The following is a 17,541-nucleotide window of genomic DNA, read 5'->3' as shown; positions in this document are numbered from 1 at the left end:
ACTATAGGAAGCTCAACAATGCCACCTGAAAAGATCATTTCTCTTTGCCTTTCATTGATTAGATTGGAGAGGCTAGCAGGGCATTCTTGTTATTGCTTTCTTGACGGTTATTCTGGTTCAAAGAGAAAGCTACCTATCTTAATGTAGTGTTTTTTTCCAGCCACACTTAAACTTTCGAATCAAAATAAAAAATTTTGTTGATCCATTCATGTGGAGGATTGTTGAAAAAAATCACTGTGTGGATGGCGCAAAATACCCATTACAGACGTATGTTTTGCAAATGTCTCACATTGAAAAGTTAACAACATGTTTGGTATTTAAATAGGGAGTGTTGGACTACTAATTTAGGCACAAGGGCACCCAAGTTTTTGTGGTTTAGACTCTCCACACCATGGACCATTGGGCCAAAGTGCTATCGTCACCATCTATCTGTTTGGTTGGTTAGGATGGAATGGAAAGATAAATGTGAGAAATGAGACGATAAAGGAATGGAAGAGAAGGTAAAGATTAGATTTTTCTTTAATTGTAATATTTGTTGAGAAATAGACTGAAAATAATTACTTTAGTAGCCATCAGATAAGTGATGTTCATCGATTGGGTCCAATGTTTAAAGGAAAACACTAAACGTCCATACACTATTTGTTCATAAGTATCCTTACACTTGCCACATAGATATATGGGCAATTAAGAGTTTGCAATAAGTCCACGTAAGAAATGTAGACTTACCTAGACCCACATTTTGAAATTGCTAAACTTCCTTATTTTCCTCTCTCTCCTGCTTATCTTCATCTCAGATTTAGTTTTTCTGTCTTATACATATCTTCAACTCAGATTTTCTTTTTTCTCTTTCCTGCTTTTCTTCAACTCAATTTTTTTTTCTCCCTCCTCCATGAGAGTCATGACAACGCCTAAATTAATGTGTAAGTATTACCACAATAATGTAATTAAAAATTATCAATGTGTAATTTCGAATTAAAATTATGTAATTATCTATTGTTGTTTTGTAATCATCCAGAATGTATATGAGATATAATTAAGACATTATAATGCGTAATTATTAATTTTTCTAGCGTAATTAGACTTGCAAATAATGTAATTACATATATATTGCCAAGGGCATCCAAATAGGAAATAACAACAGCGTCCCACCAATCCAAACAAACCAAGCTATGAAGATATGACTATCTCATTTTATACAAGTCATAATTACATTGTTTCGATTGATAATTAAACAGTATATGACCTTGATTATATTTTTTAGGTTGATAATTACATAGTATCTGGCCTCCAACCTACAAACCAATTCCCAAATTCTCAAAATCAAATCAGGAGAAAACAAAATATGCAACTAATTAATAAAATTAGAAAAAGTGGTGTGTTACATGTTTCTCCCTCTACAAAATCAAAGTTTCCACTCTTCTTGGTGATATCCTAAACAAAATCAATTTTTTTTTGAAATTTGATAGGAAGTATACTCTTCACTTTCTTTAAAAGTCTCACCTTTATAAATCTTCAAGATCACCACCAACCTCCACTAGTACTTCTCCACGGTTTCCTCGTCATCATCTAACAATAGTTTCGTCATCTTCCTCATCACCAGATCTAAGCTATCATTTGCAGAAGATAAAGAGAGAGATGTCGCAAATGGAGAGTGGTTGGAGAGAGAAGGAAGAGAAGGAGTGAAGGGAGAAAAGTGAGAGAATTGTCAGAGAAGTGAAGGAAGCCTACCCAATATTTTCTTGATTTTTGGTTAGTTTGAAATTGCCATGTCAGAATCCTATGTGTCATGTCACATAGGCTTATGGGCACTTAGGGATGTTTGGTTAAGTATGATAAGTGCTACCAGTGTTAAAAACACTAGATCTACTCCCGGTTCCTTATGGAAATGGTAACGGGCTGAGCTTTTCTTTCTAATCTAATGTGCTAATGAATGATAATAGAATGGATCGAGCTTTTCTTTTCAATGAAATGGACTAATGAAAGATAATGGGCTAGGTCTGTCCACGAAAATTTGTCCTTTAATTCAGATCGCGGGCACATTAGTCGTTTTCGAAAATGAAAGTGAAACGCTTCAACATCTCCCATCAAAAGGACACTCGGCAACTAATCACCATAACAAATATTGATCATGTAGTCATCATTGATTTTACCAAGAAACAAAAAAAAAAGACTTGGAAGAGCAGTCAAGATGAATTTATGTTTGTGTTATGTCAAGCAATTCCTAACATGCCTTATTTTCTTTTAAAAAAAATGTTTAAACTGTATTTTTCCTATGCAATGAACAATACTGTTGTCCTTTGACTTATAAACTACCAAGAAGATGCGTGATTCACCGCGACAAGACACGAGACACCGCCATCATTCCAAGGATCAAGGATTACCTTTTTTTTTTCACGTCTTTTTCATAAATGGGTAATGCACTAAAATTGTGCCTCAATATTCCAATTTTAATTGAAACGAAGTATTGATCAATGAACAATCAGTGGGTCCATAGGAGAGAATAGCAATCATGAAGATACATTTGCGGAGGCCAATTGGTTGGTGATGTCATTGGTGCTTCCAATGACAATGCAAGCCGCGGTTGATCTTGATGTCCTTGACATCATAGCAGAAGCTATTCCGAAACAACTATATGCTTCAGACATAATTGAACGGTTACCTGCGAAGAACTAGGAAGCGGAATCAATGTTGGACAGGATTCTCCGACGACTCGCTAGCCACAATGTGATTAGTTGTGATCTGCGCAATTGCGAACGAGTTTACAATTTGTCACGGATTTTGAGATTCTTTATATAAAATTCAAAATAAGTCGTCTGGGCCAAATGGGGAGACGCGCTGTACTAACCTATTGGCTCCTGGATTGGGCCTATTATAGTGGGCCGATTAGGAGCTGAAACTCACCCTCATTAATACTCTAGGGTTACCCAAGGGTAGTAGGTGGAATTCCCAATACAGGCACAAGGCACAAGGCCCCAAGCGGCGCAATTGGGAGTCACGATCGATCCAAAGGCCACGTCATTGCACGGAGATGAGTCTCTGACCAACCCAATAGGCCGAACAGAGGATTACATATGCAATGACTTGTTAGGTCAAGGCCGGAGAGATCATTGGGGGGCGAACCAAGAAGTTGACATATGCCAATTAATAAAACCCATGATTTACGGGTATAATGTGCACTAAATCAGGTAACTGATTTGGTAATCCCAAGTGATCATCCGAACTAAACGGACTAACATTAAATTCACTCACTATAAAAGGATAAAGGACAATCAATGTAAGGGTTAAGCTCCATTTTGGTATTATTGAGCTGATGATAATCTTAAATACTTATTTGAGCGTCGGAGACGATCACAGGCTCACTAACCATCTTTGTTTTTAGGGTTAGAGTAGCTGGATCAGGGAGTAGCTGTTGGCCGAACAGCCCAAAAGGAAGGTTTGGCTGGGTTTGTGTCATTTTCTGATCACTACAAATGTAATGGGCTAACAAAGATAATGGGAGAGATGGGTGCATAAACGAATGGTACTGGGTTGGGTCTACACACGAAGATTTGTCTTTCTCTCGAATTCAAAAGAACATTCGGCAGCTAATGAACATAACAAATTAAATGTTTTAAGCATACTTTTCCTACAGGTAAGTTAGGAGATAAGAATTTAAGGGATGTTTTTAGCATACTTTTCCTATAGGTAAGTTAGGTTATGAGATGTTTTTAGCATACTTTTCCTATAGATAAGTTAGGTGATGAGAATTTAAGGGATGTTTTATGACTTAAAGCAATCAACTAAACGTATTGTCGTCCTTTGACTAATGAACTAGATAGAAGATGCCTGATTCACTGTGACACAAAACACCACGAAGCAGTGATACTACCACATCTCCCAATCAATTAAAACATGATTTTCTGCCGGCTCTGCCTACCGTATATATGATTATTGCAAGGACCAATTAGGACTTGTTGCATGCAACGTGGGATCTAGAAAATGGATTGAGGGGGTTGGTTAGTGGGCGGAGACCGAAATTTATAAGAGGGTGAGCAAGGATTGATGGAGAATTCGGGGTAGCGCCTTCGAAATTTTTTTAGGACTATTTATTGAAAAGTAAATAAGAATAAAGAAATATCTATAGAGTCATGACAAATTAAAATATAAAATGTTCAATATAACAAAAGATAATAATTAAAGTTCTACTATAAGATTTTTTACATTGAAATCATCTATCATTATGTATGAATATGTGTTAATCAATATTTATCATCTTGTATGAGTGTGTATCAATTAATAATTATAACTCATATATTTACTATACATATTATATAGTTATCAGTGTGTGTGGTGTTATAAAGGAAATCAAACGGAGATTACTTTCTTTCACTTCTTGGTATGCTTTTCACGTACGCCATGGTGGAAATGTCGGGACTCATTGTTTGGTCAAGGAAGTTTTGAAGATGGAGGAACCGTGTATATGGATTGAAGATGTCCCAGATTATTTGTTGCCAATTATTGACAGAGAGATGACGGTCTAGTTTCAGAGTTTATTGTTGAGTTTATACAGGTTTTAAATGCTTTTGATTTTCTGTTGTTTCTTCAAAGATCTAATCTTCGCACTATATGGAGGGTTCACACACATGTGTAAGTTTCGGCAACTTACAGTTTCTTATGAATGGCACTCCCGGTTTTCTTGGTTTCTCAAAAAAAAAAGTTAAGTTTTTTTTTACAAATTTCAGGGAGAACTTTAACATTAATTTTAGAGTTTTGGACCTTCACTATATGTAATAGAAAAAAATTTGAAAGTTCAAGTGGACTTGAGCCCACCCTGACCCTGAACATAGGGTCCATTTGGTGGACCATTACAAGTAGCACTTATGCACTTTGTACAAATTTTGGTGGACAATTGTACATAGCATTTTGAGACTATTTTACCCCATTTGGAAATATATACCACTGCCACTGAGTCAATAACTCCTTTTCTTTACAGCCTTTTCATAAATTTGTGCCTCCAAATTCCACAATACGGTATTATTTGGCTTGTTGGCCACCCATCAACCACTATAAATTGGTACCTTAAGACAAGTGTTTTAGCACACAATATTCCAATCTTAACAACTTGAGGATGTGAATTGGCAGCAGAAACGAAGTATCGGTGAACAATCGATGAGGTACGAAGGAGAGAATAGCAAACATGAAGATACGTTTGCGGAGGCCATGCAGCTGCCAATGTCGTTGGTGCTTCCAATGACAATGCAAGCCGCGGTTGATCTTGGTGTCCTTGACATCATAGCAAAAGCTGGTCCGAGGTTGCCTGTAAAGAACCATGAAGTGAAATCAATGCTGGACAGGATTCTCCGGCTACTTGCTAGCCACAATGTGATTAGTTGTGATCTGCGCAATTCTGAAAGAGTTTACAGTTTGTCACGGATTTCGAGGTTCTTTGTGCTTGACGAGGATGGAATATCACTTGGACCATCTCTGTCGTTGAACAATGACAATGTCTTGAGATTTCAACAAGATCATCTCAAAGAGAATCCAGGAGAAATTGGAGTCTGTTAGCCCTACGTCTCCGATTTTTCTCAAACATGTTCCCAGCTGAAACACGATGTATTGAAGCCAGAGCCATGTTCGTCTTGCACCTAAAGGAATAGGGCATTTTTCCACGATCTTTCATGCAGAAGCATCAATAGAATGGAGATTTCTAGCTATGTGTCCATGATCTCAAGCACGAAGCCTGCCAATCAGAAAGTTGGAAGATGCCACGGTTTCCTAGAATATCTACATCTACCTTGAAGAAGGAGCACGACTAGAGAGATGTTGTCATCGTCCCCATTTCCAAGAGAATGTAGCCCACTTAACTAGTCAATCCAGCAACTAACAAGGAGGTGGTTTCTCATGATTCCCACAACAAAATATGTGAGGGAAGTTCTTGGGAAACAGGAGAAGAGACATCACCATGATTATCATGAATAGTATAAAAGAAGAAAGAAGAAAAGTCTACAACCACCCCGCATCAACCACAGACCCTGCGTCTTCAAATCTTTATTGCTTACTTAGACAATGACTCTGATTACTTATCTTTTCAATTAGCATGGCTCAAGCCATCTAGTTTTAGATTTTTTCCTTTTCTTTTTCAAAGAGCTTCCGCGCCTATTTCTTTAATTTAGCTTGTAAAGCACGCCTTGTTACATTTCAAGATGTACCCCTTTTCAATGGAATTCCTGATACATCTCAAGAATGTATTGCTTTTCATTCCCTCCATTAGAAGTCTTTTCATTCCGGTAATAGTCTTTTGTCTTTTGCTTTTTTCTCTTACTTTTTTCAAGACCAACACTACACGAATTTTAAGTCCTTTTTTCGAAAGGCAAACCTCGAGCCAGTAGCTTTGTGTTCTATAATTGCACACAGTCCATTTGGTGAAGAGGTCAAACTTGGTGCAACACATTATCAAAACCTTTGAACTGATAGCAAGTCCTGGCACACCTGCATTTTCATCATCTACAACCCCAATACTCATGTTCCCAACAGTCGAATTTTGTATATCTCCTGTCCAACGTAGAAGACACTGAACGAGTATAAACACTTGCAAAATCTCTACCACAATCAGAAGTAACCCTCGATGGATATCACTCCCACTGGAAAAACACAAAATCAACTATAACATCCATGAAAACAAAAAATTATACGAACCAATGGCTTTTTTTTGTATACAACAGCCATGTACAAATTAATTGGGCATATAACACCCAGATTTTATTTTTTAGGAATATAGCACCATGACGTTGTTGAAAACAGTGAACATATTTTGTCTTTAGTGAAGCTGCTATTGACAACCGTGACATATGTTATTTTTATAAATTTTCCTTAATGTCACTATTAGGAATAGCGGCATTGTAAATCAATCATATGATTTGAAGATACGCTGTTATGAACAGCGTAGCTTCAAATCATATGATGCCGCACTTCCTAACAATGACATCATTCGAAATATATATACACATCGAACGGCATCAGGGCAAATTTAGATTGAAAATACAGAGAGTCACCGCAGTAGTCTTTGTCCGTAGCCACCCACGCGCACTTCCGGTCAACACCAAGTGACTCTTGCTGGCTTCGTCCGTTCGTCGTCTAGGTCAAGCAATTGCATCCAATGGGTAGCTGAGTGTAAAGTTTGTCAGCAGCAGAAATATGAAGCACTGGCACCAGTAGGTTTACTTCAACCATTGCCCATTCCTCAACACGTATGACAAGATATTGCCATGGATTTTATTGTTTCATTACCTATGTGTAGAGGGAAGTCAGTCATTATGGTTGTGGAGGAGATAGACTATCCAAATATAGCCACTTTATTGCATTGGCACATCCATGTACAGCTGACGTTGTAGCACATTTATTTGTGGAACATGTGTTCAAGCTTCATGGAATGCCTTAAACCATTGTTAGTGACAGAGACCTAGTGTTTATCAATGCTTTCTAGAGAGAGTTTTTCAAACTGAATGGATCCAAGCTCTGTTTTAGTTCAGGATATCATCCTCAGTCTTATGGACAGACTGAGGTGGTCAATAAAAATGTCTTGAGACTTACCTAATATGTTTTCTGGTAATCAACCCAAGAAATGGGTGCAGTGGCTACCATGGGCAGAGGGGACTTACAACATAGCTTTCCACATAGCAACAAAAGCTTCTCCATTTCAACTTCTCTATGGCTATCCTCTCCTACATATTCCCATCAATGAAACAGGAACAGCTAAATTGGATTTCTTGGAACATGCTCTGTTGGAGAGGGATAGGATGTTGGTACATGCTCTGTTGGAGAGAGGTCTTTGCAGTAGGTGACTTGGTTTATCTTAAGTTGCTGCCATATCAATACTCTTCTTTGGTATCTCATGCTTTCAACAAGTTGCATCCAAAGTATTATGGCCCATATCAAGTATTGGAGAAGATTGGTAGTGTCTCATATAGAATCAAGCTACCAAAGGGGACAAAAATACATCGAGTGTTCCATGTGAGCTGTTTAAAGAAACACATTGGACCTGATGTCACTCCTTCTCTTAGCTTACCTTTAATAACTGATTCTGATTTAATTCAGCAAGTTTCAATTGCAGTACTTAGAAGACGTATTTACAAGAAGGGAAACCAGGCAGGCACTCAATTGCTGGTGCAATGGCAAGATCGTAGTGTGGAAGAAGCTACCTGGGAGGACGATGAAGACTTTACAACTAACTAAGTTCCCCAATTTCCAGTTTTAAACAAGGCATGATTGATCAAGGGGGTTACGTCTCTGTTGAAATTCTGGTTAAATGTTTGATATCCTTTGAGGATCAAGAAAGTTGTTAAGGAGAGGGGAGTTGTTAAGACCCTTATTGTTTTGACTAAGGGATTTAAGTGTGTTTTTGAATTCTATTAAGTCTCTGTCAATCTTAACGAGAAATGCTTATGTGGTATTAATGTGTAATCTCCATTAAGTCTGTAATTTGTATAAATAGTTTGTAAGATAGTTTGTTACAAGCAATTAAGAAATGAGAAATTGTTCTTCTTCAGTTCTTTTTTTTCTTTGTATTACTTCTAGTGTCTTCCATCTTCTTCCATACCAGGTTTAGGTCGAAAGGGATTTAGCAGCTAATTAAAGATAATGGGCTGGTTCTATACACGAAAATTTATCATTTTCGAAGTTAGATCTGAATGATCATGCTTAACACAAGAGGGAGGTGAATTGTATCCCCAAATTCCAATTGGAATCCCTTTTTTACAATTTCAAACAAATTAATGTCACAAATAAAAAGTAGCGCACACAAATTGGACTTCTAATGATTATCCTAATCCATTCCAATCAAATGCAATATGTGATACAATATAGTGAATGAGAAAGTATCAATTGATCAAGAATCACAAAAACAGATTTTACAAAAACACACTGTGCATAGATTTTGTAACACCAATTTCACTTAACAAATGATGTAGAAATGCAACGAAATTTTATATGCAAAGTCACAAAACCCTAATAAACACTATATCAAAATTTCATATGAAAATTCAAATTCTAGCTATGGAAAATTGCACAGGAAGATCGGGATTCCAGAAATTTCAGCAAATAAGCAACAAACAAGTAAAGGCAAGTAAGCAAGCAAAATCAACACAACGATTTATAGTAGTTCGAAGACCCTTCTCTTACGTCTACTACTTAGATTCACCAACCTAAGTTTTTCAACCTCTACTAAGGTGTGATTTTCCAAGAGCTCCACAAAACTCTTACACAAAAGTTTCAAAACACTCCCTCAAACTCCAAGGGTTTCAAAGAAATCCCTCGAACTCCAAGGGTTTCAAGAACTCCCTCAAACTCAACATCTTCAAAGTTTGTGCCCAACAAAGGGAACTTTACAAATTTGGATACAATAGGTTCACCCAAGGTTAGCTCTAAGTTAATATGGTGAGGAACACTCAAATCACTCACAAATGCCTCACAGTTACAATAGAAAATTTAGAGCAAGGGGCTTTGTGATTTCTTCCATAATAATAGCCTAAAAGATGAAGACCTTCACACTTTACAAAAGCAAGATAGTGGTGAAGTCTTTGAAAGCAAGGCTTGGATAGAAGCTTGAAGATAGTAGGTAGCACTCCACTCTTTGTAAAAGCAAATTGATGTTGAAGCCTAGTAGAGATTTCGGGTAGAAGCAATGTGGAAATAATAGCTTGATGTGGCTTGTATTCTTGAGAGCAAAAGATCTTTCAATGGCTTCTCCAAGAATGAAATATGAGAGAGAACACTAATTTCATTCTTTGTCTCTACACAATCTTGACCATTGGATGAAGTTGTCTCTTGATCTTAGCCATCCATTCATCTTCTAATCTCATCGCTTAAATGATTTTGAACTAGCAAATCTCCACCATCCAATACATAACCGTTGGAGAGATGAGCAAAGGTAAGAACTTTGCATGACAACCATTGGATCAAACTAAATCTTCAAATCTGGACTATTAACATTCTCTTTAATTCTCAGCCATTGATGCACTTGTACCTACTTGATCTTGACCATAAAATTTGGCTCCAAGACTTCAAGTAAAAACCCTAGGCAGGGGCCTTGTTTGGTTGCACCAAATAAGTCTTCATTAAGCTCAAGTCTTGAAGGTAGAAAGCGAAACAAGGAACTATCCATATGTGGAATGAAGTACAAGGCTTGTCAACAATAGTACCCATATTGGTCCATATGTAGAAATAAGTGATGTGGCATCTTCTCCTATAGTATTTTGCCTCTCCCCTTTTCCTCTTGAAATCAAATGTTGTAGAGACAATCTCCTATGTGTAATACACCTTTTAGAAGACTTCTTGATTAATTTCCGGCAAAACTAAGCTCCACATAGTCGGTCCAAATTAATCAAGCTCGCATTGCACCAATGTTACATAACCGGATACCACATTTCATAACATCATGCACGACTGAATCCTCCATAATATAATCTGAATTTGCAGCTTCATATACTCTAGAATATGCAGCCCTAAAGTTTGTTCCAATCACCTTATAAAATGTCATTAGTGGAAAGTCGGTGAACTTAAGAGGCTGTTTGGTTTAGAAAATATTTTCTATTTTCTATTTTCTATTTTCATTTTCTGTTTTCTATTTTTCATTTTCTATTTTTATTTTCTAAGAATAGAAAGCATGTTTGGTTTGAAAATATTGAAAAACTGTTTTCTATTTTCAATTAAACATATTATGTGCTGATTCTTACTTTGCATTAGCCCCACTTTTGTTTCTTTGTATCAGTTTTTGTACAAAAACTTATAATATCAATATATACGAATAATTGCAGTATTAACACATGCTTATAAATGTTCGTTTTTATTTATTTCCTCATTTGAAAGGATGAGGTGAGAAAGGTTTAGACCAAATCCAATCCACTTGAGGTTTGCTTCACTCTTACTACATTACAATACACTAAAATTCAAATTAACAAGCATTGCTTGAAAAATGAGCCCACATTTGTGTTGCGATTTGATCTCTAGCGAGTCCCATTTGAGCATTTTGGGTGACATCAAAGTCTATAACTGCTGTACTATGGCTCGACTCTGCTTCGTCCTGCTCAACTAGCATCACCTCCGATGAGTATTGAGTAAACAACCTATCCAAAGCATGCTCTCGACGTATGAAATTGTGAAGTGCACAACATGCAGCTGGAATTTTTCTTTGTGTCCTGATAGGGTAGTTTGGCATTAACTTCAGAATAGAAAATCTCGCCTTTAGTACTCCAATGCAACGTTCTATGATGTTGCGGCATGAAGAGTGTCTGTAATTGAATAATTCCTCCTTACCACGTGGTCGTCCTTGTCCGCGGTAGTCACGTAAATGATATCTTTGACCTCTATATGGGGCAAGATATCCTAGTGTGTTTGGGTATCCCGAGTCAACTAAATAAAATTGATCTAGCAAAAATAAAATCATAATTAATCTATGGTAGTTAATGATAATTGTAATATATAATAACAGGAAAAATATACCTCCACGTGGCTTAGGAAAGTTGTTTGAACTCCTACTCAAAACATCAATGAATACCCTTGAATCATTTGCTGTTCCTTCCCATCCAGCATACACGAAAGTAAACATCACATCAAAATCACAAGCAAGCATAACATTTTGAGTAACAAGTACTTTTCTCCCACGAAAAGCCGTTTGTTTTGATGCTGGGACCCATGCAGAAATGTGTGTACCATCAATAGCTCCAATACAATCCTACATGACAATATTTATAAGGTATATGTAAACATATAAAAATAATAATAATAATAAGATTACATAAGTAAATTACCTTAAAATATGGGTAATATTTGGGATTATGGAGAATGTGTTCATGAACACCAGTACTATGTGTTTACTTGATAATGTGCGTACCCAACTTACAAACAGCTCTTAACACTCGCTTGAACCATTTACTGACAGTATAGATGGAATGCTGAAAACGATCAGCTATAACCCTGTGTCGATCATTATGCCCAACTATTCTTAAGAACATCGCAACTCCCTCTTCCACATTGACTTTCTTTCCATCTCTCAAATAACCCATATCTTTCAAAGTATCGCATAGATTTCTAAACACATGTTTCTCCATGCGAAACATTTCATGGCATACAGCTGGATGACCATCAAGAACTTCAAGTGTGTACATTTTCCCATTCAGTGCCGATGTTCTACATGGCATTTGTTCTACAAATTGTTTTTCACATTCTACAAACAACTCAATTGCAAGAAGATCCTGTAATTGGTCTTCTTGATCATCATGATCAGAATAATCATCAGTAGTAGAAGATGATGACATATCTGTACATAAAGTTACAACGACATCATTAGGTAAAAGAAAAATATTCAAGCACAGAAGTTCAAACATCATTAGGTAAAAGAAAAATCCACAAATTGTTCAATCACAAAGTTCAAACATCATTACAAAAATAAAAAACAATAGTTGTTCAAACACAAAGTTCAAAACTCAATTAGAAACTAAAAGATCAAAGACGTTCCAACCAAGGCGTCCTCCTACTCTGCTCCATCTTCACAAATGTCATTCTCTTCATTGGATTTTCAAATGCCAATGTTGCTTTGCTATAAGTATCATCATCCAAATGATCCATGTTGTTGATTATGTCCAAGCACACTTCCATGGAGTATGCATCATTTTCCTGAGTAGTTTGACAACTCCTATATTTTTCCACCTTAGCAAGAAAGTATTCCTTTCTTGCTATTGATTCATCATTCTTGATTGTAGAAGAAGTTGTAACTGTGGCTGACCATTTGTCAATGGCTGCTTCAAGTTTTTCAAGTCTAGAGGAGTTGGATACTTTCTGTCGGCGGGAATTGGATGATTGATCATTCTTGCGTTTGCTTAAACTACTATCACCTTCATTCTCATCAACTTTCTCTGTGTTAACATGCACTCCTGTATTAAAAAAATCATCCTCTAATTGTCGTTCTTCCTCCGATGTTGGAGGATTCTCAGTTGAAGCATAGTGCAACCCCCCGTTGCTGAAGTGCCTCCAAATATCTCACCAAGTATGGGGTAATGCTCGCAACCTTCTTTCCTAAGTGACTTGTACTCTTTCATATTTTTCTGCAATAATTTAAATAATTTTTGTTAATTTTACATATCTTGTAAAATTTAAGCAATAATAGAAAGTAAAATCTTGATATTACATACTTTGTAAAATTCACCCCACACCTCTTCAGGAGCATTGACTTGGTTCATGTCTGGGTCCCATGTAACCCCTGTGTGAGCTAGCAATGCAGAAAACAATCGATGCCTCAACCGTAAACGATTGTACTTTCCCTTTAACTTATTAACCCCATAATCTTTCCCAACAGCAATTCTCATCTCTTGATTTATGTCATTCCAAACATCGGGCTTAAAAGTGGAGGTCTGCAACTTCCCTTGTTTCACTTTCTCATAAATAATCGCAACAAAAGTAGCTACATTTTGTCTTGGCCATTCAATTTTCTCCATACTAATGCTACTTTTGTCTCCCATATTGTCTATTGAATAAATGTAAATTCAACTATGATCATACAAAAGATAGGCAAACAAACTAGTTATAAAGTTGCTATACTTGTCATCCCTACAAATATTACTTCAAAAACAGAAACCAATGGAAATTATTTGATCTCAATACATGCTGATTGCCTTTGATTATATTTTCATAGCAATAGTATCTCACCATATTACTTTTCATAGCAATAGTATCTCACCATATGCTAGAAATTCCCAATACGCAAGAACAGTAGTGGGTAGCAGAAAAAAGTATCAAAGAACTAATTATACATATATATCTCTTCAAATAAAAGTCTTGCCACAACCATTCCTTTCCAAATTCTCCAGCATAAACAAGTTGACATCCACAATACTGGGTAAAGGTTGGTCACTCCAAAATAGGAAAAAAATTGGTGAATTACAGCAAATGTTTCTTCCTTACACTCTTAATGATAATGACCACAACTTTCAAAGCTGAAAAATACTACTAAACACTATATATAAAGATTTTTCCTTTGGAGGTTTTCTTCATAAGCAGTTAGTTAAGCATATAACAAGCAGGACAGAATTAAAAAGTCAACTTCATAAAAGTAACAGTTGTGCAAGACTGACAGACGCACAAGTACATATATAATAATTCATCAAGCTACATAAGCCTTACTTGAGTTTCAAGAATTCTGGATAGAGTTTTAGACCTCTGTAGAAGTCCAAGTTCAGCAAGTTTTCGCTTCACTAAGATGTACAAATCTGATATCTTGACGACAAGAGAATAAAGTGTGCTCTGCAAGAAAACAGAAGAATTAGAAAGACTGATATTACTTGAAATAATATGAAAGAAAATCAGACTTAATCAAATAACAATGAAGAAAATTTTAGCATAAAAGGCATAGAAAAGGCTGCAAACACCACACAAAGACAACTCTCTTCAAAGACCACACAAGCAAAGCCAAACCATTGATGAGGAGAGAAATATAAAAAAAGATTTCTCTTTCTCTCTTCTCAAGATGTGTGTGACATTGAGAATTACTATGAAGAAAAAAAAGCCAGTTTCTTTTTTTGTTGGATTAATGTGCAGTGCCAGTGCATATATCATATATGGATTTTGATTTTGTAAGCCATTACAAGTTTGACACTTCAGAATTGACAAAGATAAAATTACCCCATTACACATACATGTTATTACTTTTTAAGAAGAGATATTAGACAGTGTCTGTGTGTGTCCCACAAAATGAAACAACCATGCATTAGTAAAAGCACTTTAAACCTCAAAAATCAACATGGCGTAGTTGGATTTCACATTTCTATTCTATTAACAGCATTAGCAAGACGCCAACATTTGAGTCTGTCTTACTATCATAATTCAGCAACATGAACAAGTCCTTAAACAACAGTAATGCATTTGATGAGAGAAATCATTTCAACTTATGTTAATTAACAACCATTGGATCTGAAAATACAGATTATAACTAAGACAAGTCCTAAAACAACAACAATGCATTTGATGAGATTCTAACATCAAAAGAAAAATGCCCTTTAGAAACTTTGGACTCCCAGTAACTACTTAATCTATCCTGCTAAAAACATCCCATTTAATTGTGATATTTCCAGTCGGGTCAAGTGCATCATAGGCCTCTAAGAAATGAACAACCAGAAACAACATTAAATTGAAATAAGTAATATGTACTAAGAAACTGCGATCTGAGCGATCCCTGACAACCTTCAACTAGTAAAGTTTAAGCAAGCCATGCCAAGGGTTTCATACACAAAGAGAATCCATGAGATATATGGGCTAAACAATAAGATCACTCAAAAGAACAAATTCCTTTCACCTATTCAGTTGAATTCACAAATTGTAAAGGCTGTACTGAAGACACATCCTATAGAAATTCAACCATGTCCATTGCTCACGATTAAGAAAAAAATTTCATCTGGGTACCCTAGCTCAGCTTCTTATTTGAAACTAAAATATAATAAGAATTTCAAACGGAAGGCAGGTTCCTTTTGGTGATATGATTCATTCAATAATAGAAAAAATGGAAAATCGAAGTTGAAGGGATGATTACCTGCAACCTCGAGGAGCCTCTCCTCCTTCCGAAAGTCGAAGTCGCAGATCTGATTTGAGGAAGACGGAGGACGGAAGACGAAAGACGAACTGACCGTTTTTTAAGAGCTGAGCCTACCTGGTATCAAATATTGCGACACTACCTCCAGATCTCTTCTTGAGATTGGATTCCTCGATCGTGTTGCTCGTTTATAGCAGTGAATTGGGTCAGAATCAGGATGTCTATGAGACCAACATCTCATAATGGTCTCGGAAGATAGGGATCGAGGGAGCAGAGGATCGCAAGAGCACGAAAGATACCAAGACGGAAGAGCACGAAGGATTGCAAGAGCGATGCCCAAAGAGGAATTGAAATACGAAAGACGGAGAGGATACGAAGACGGAAGACTCCGTGTTTTCCAATTTAGAAAACGTATTTTTATTGTTTTCTATTTTCTAATTATTTTCATTTTCCATGTTTTCTAAATCCATCAACCAAACGCGTTTTCCATAACGTTTTCTATTTTCTAGAAATTGAAAACAGAAAACAATTGAAAAACATGTATACCAAACATACTCTAAGATTTTCTAGATTTCCTAGAGCTCAAGCTCATAACTGAAAATCAGACTTCCAATTACTTTCCAAACTGAATATTGAGTGATACAACATCCTCATGATGATTAACCTATAAAAAAATAGGAGGTAGAACTCCCCAATTGTATGTAAGCTCAAAGAGCTTCATAAAAGACACTTACGTTAATCATATTCGAAAACAATCTATAAAATTAAAATTACTGCATGATAAATCATTTTAGACATATTAGAATGCCCATATAAAATTTCATAATAATCGAGAATCGTTTAGTCACTCAACCAAGCAAATAGGTCACTAATAGTGAAAACCGATAAAATGTCATTTTGTAAACTCTATGTAAATGACATTTTCTCTTGAACCTTTATAGTAAAATATGTTCATAATGATGAAACTAAGGTTCACACAGAATTTCATGTAAATCAGAGTTCATTTGGTTCACCACGTTCACAAAAGAACACATATGCATTTAGTTAAACCTAGTTTTGGCGGAATTAAAGCATATGACCAAATTTGAGTGTAATGGACTTAATTTTACTTGAATCTTATCCTAGAACATATATAAGACTCTCATGGTTATGTAGTTCAAGTTTCAAGTCATTTGAACCTAAGTTGGTTAAAATATGATAATTGGAGAATTGTTGCCCTAACTTAGTCCATCTATGTGCATTTTCAAAACTGAATTTTCAGTATATATTCAAGCAGGTATATATATCAAATTCACATAGAAAATAGGCATAAACATTCACTTAAGTATATATGCACAATTACGATATTCAAAACACTATTATACCCTTTATTAAGAAGTAATCACAACCATTAAATTAATATATTCTTATTTTTATATACAAAAAATTGGGTAGTATGAAAATTATACAATTAAAATTTTAACACTCATGCTCACTCTTCATTTCATACCAAATACGATAATATTCATCTCACACTCGTCGCATGCTCGCCTCACACTCGTCGCATGCTCGCCTCACACTCATATTGATTGGATTAACAACTAAATGTCTCCAACAAAATCGCGGGCACATTTGTCCTTTTGGAAAATGAAAGTGAAACGCTTCAACATCTCCCATCAGTAGGACACTCGGCAGCTAATCACCATAACAAATATTGATGATGTAGTCATCATTGATTGGACCACCAAGAAATAAAAAAGACTTGGAAGAGCAGTCAACTTGAATTTTGATCAGCAGCCAGCACAAGGAAGGAACTTGGAAGTTACAGTGATTGACTAAAAATTATTTTGCATCTCCTTTGTGAGAGTTGTTCATAGTTACTTGTAACATTCCGTGAATATAGACATCTTTACTAATCTACATAAATCACTATCTCTTGCGTATGTTTGTGTTATGTCAAGCAATTCCTAACATGCCTTATTTTCTTAAAAAAAAGGTTTTAACCATAC

At 36.0% G+C, this 17,541-nt stretch overlaps 1 protein-coding gene across 1 annotated transcript; it reads right to left on the bottom strand.

Annotated features, from left to right (window-relative positions):
• Positions 1-12,477: 12,477 nt before the first annotated feature.
• LOC119991522 lies at positions 12,478-13,490 on the bottom strand. The gene is made up of 3 exons (XM_038837867.1): positions 13,164-13,490; positions 13,001-13,076; positions 12,478-12,905 (listed from the first exon to the last, which is right to left on the bottom strand). The coding sequence occupies exons 1-3, from the start codon at positions 13,488-13,490 to the stop codon at positions 12,478-12,480; spliced, it is 831 nt and encodes a 276-aa protein (XP_038693795.1).
• Between the last annotated feature and the right edge of the window lie 4,051 nt (positions 13,491-17,541).

The sequence above is a fragment of the Tripterygium wilfordii genome, chromosome 22 (genome assembly GCF_013401445.1).
Source record: "Tripterygium wilfordii isolate XIE 37 chromosome 22, ASM1340144v1, whole genome shotgun sequence".
Taxonomy (NCBI): domain Eukaryota; kingdom Viridiplantae; phylum Streptophyta; class Magnoliopsida; order Celastrales; family Celastraceae; genus Tripterygium; species Tripterygium wilfordii.
This window is presented reverse-complemented; position numbering and strand designations above follow the sequence as displayed.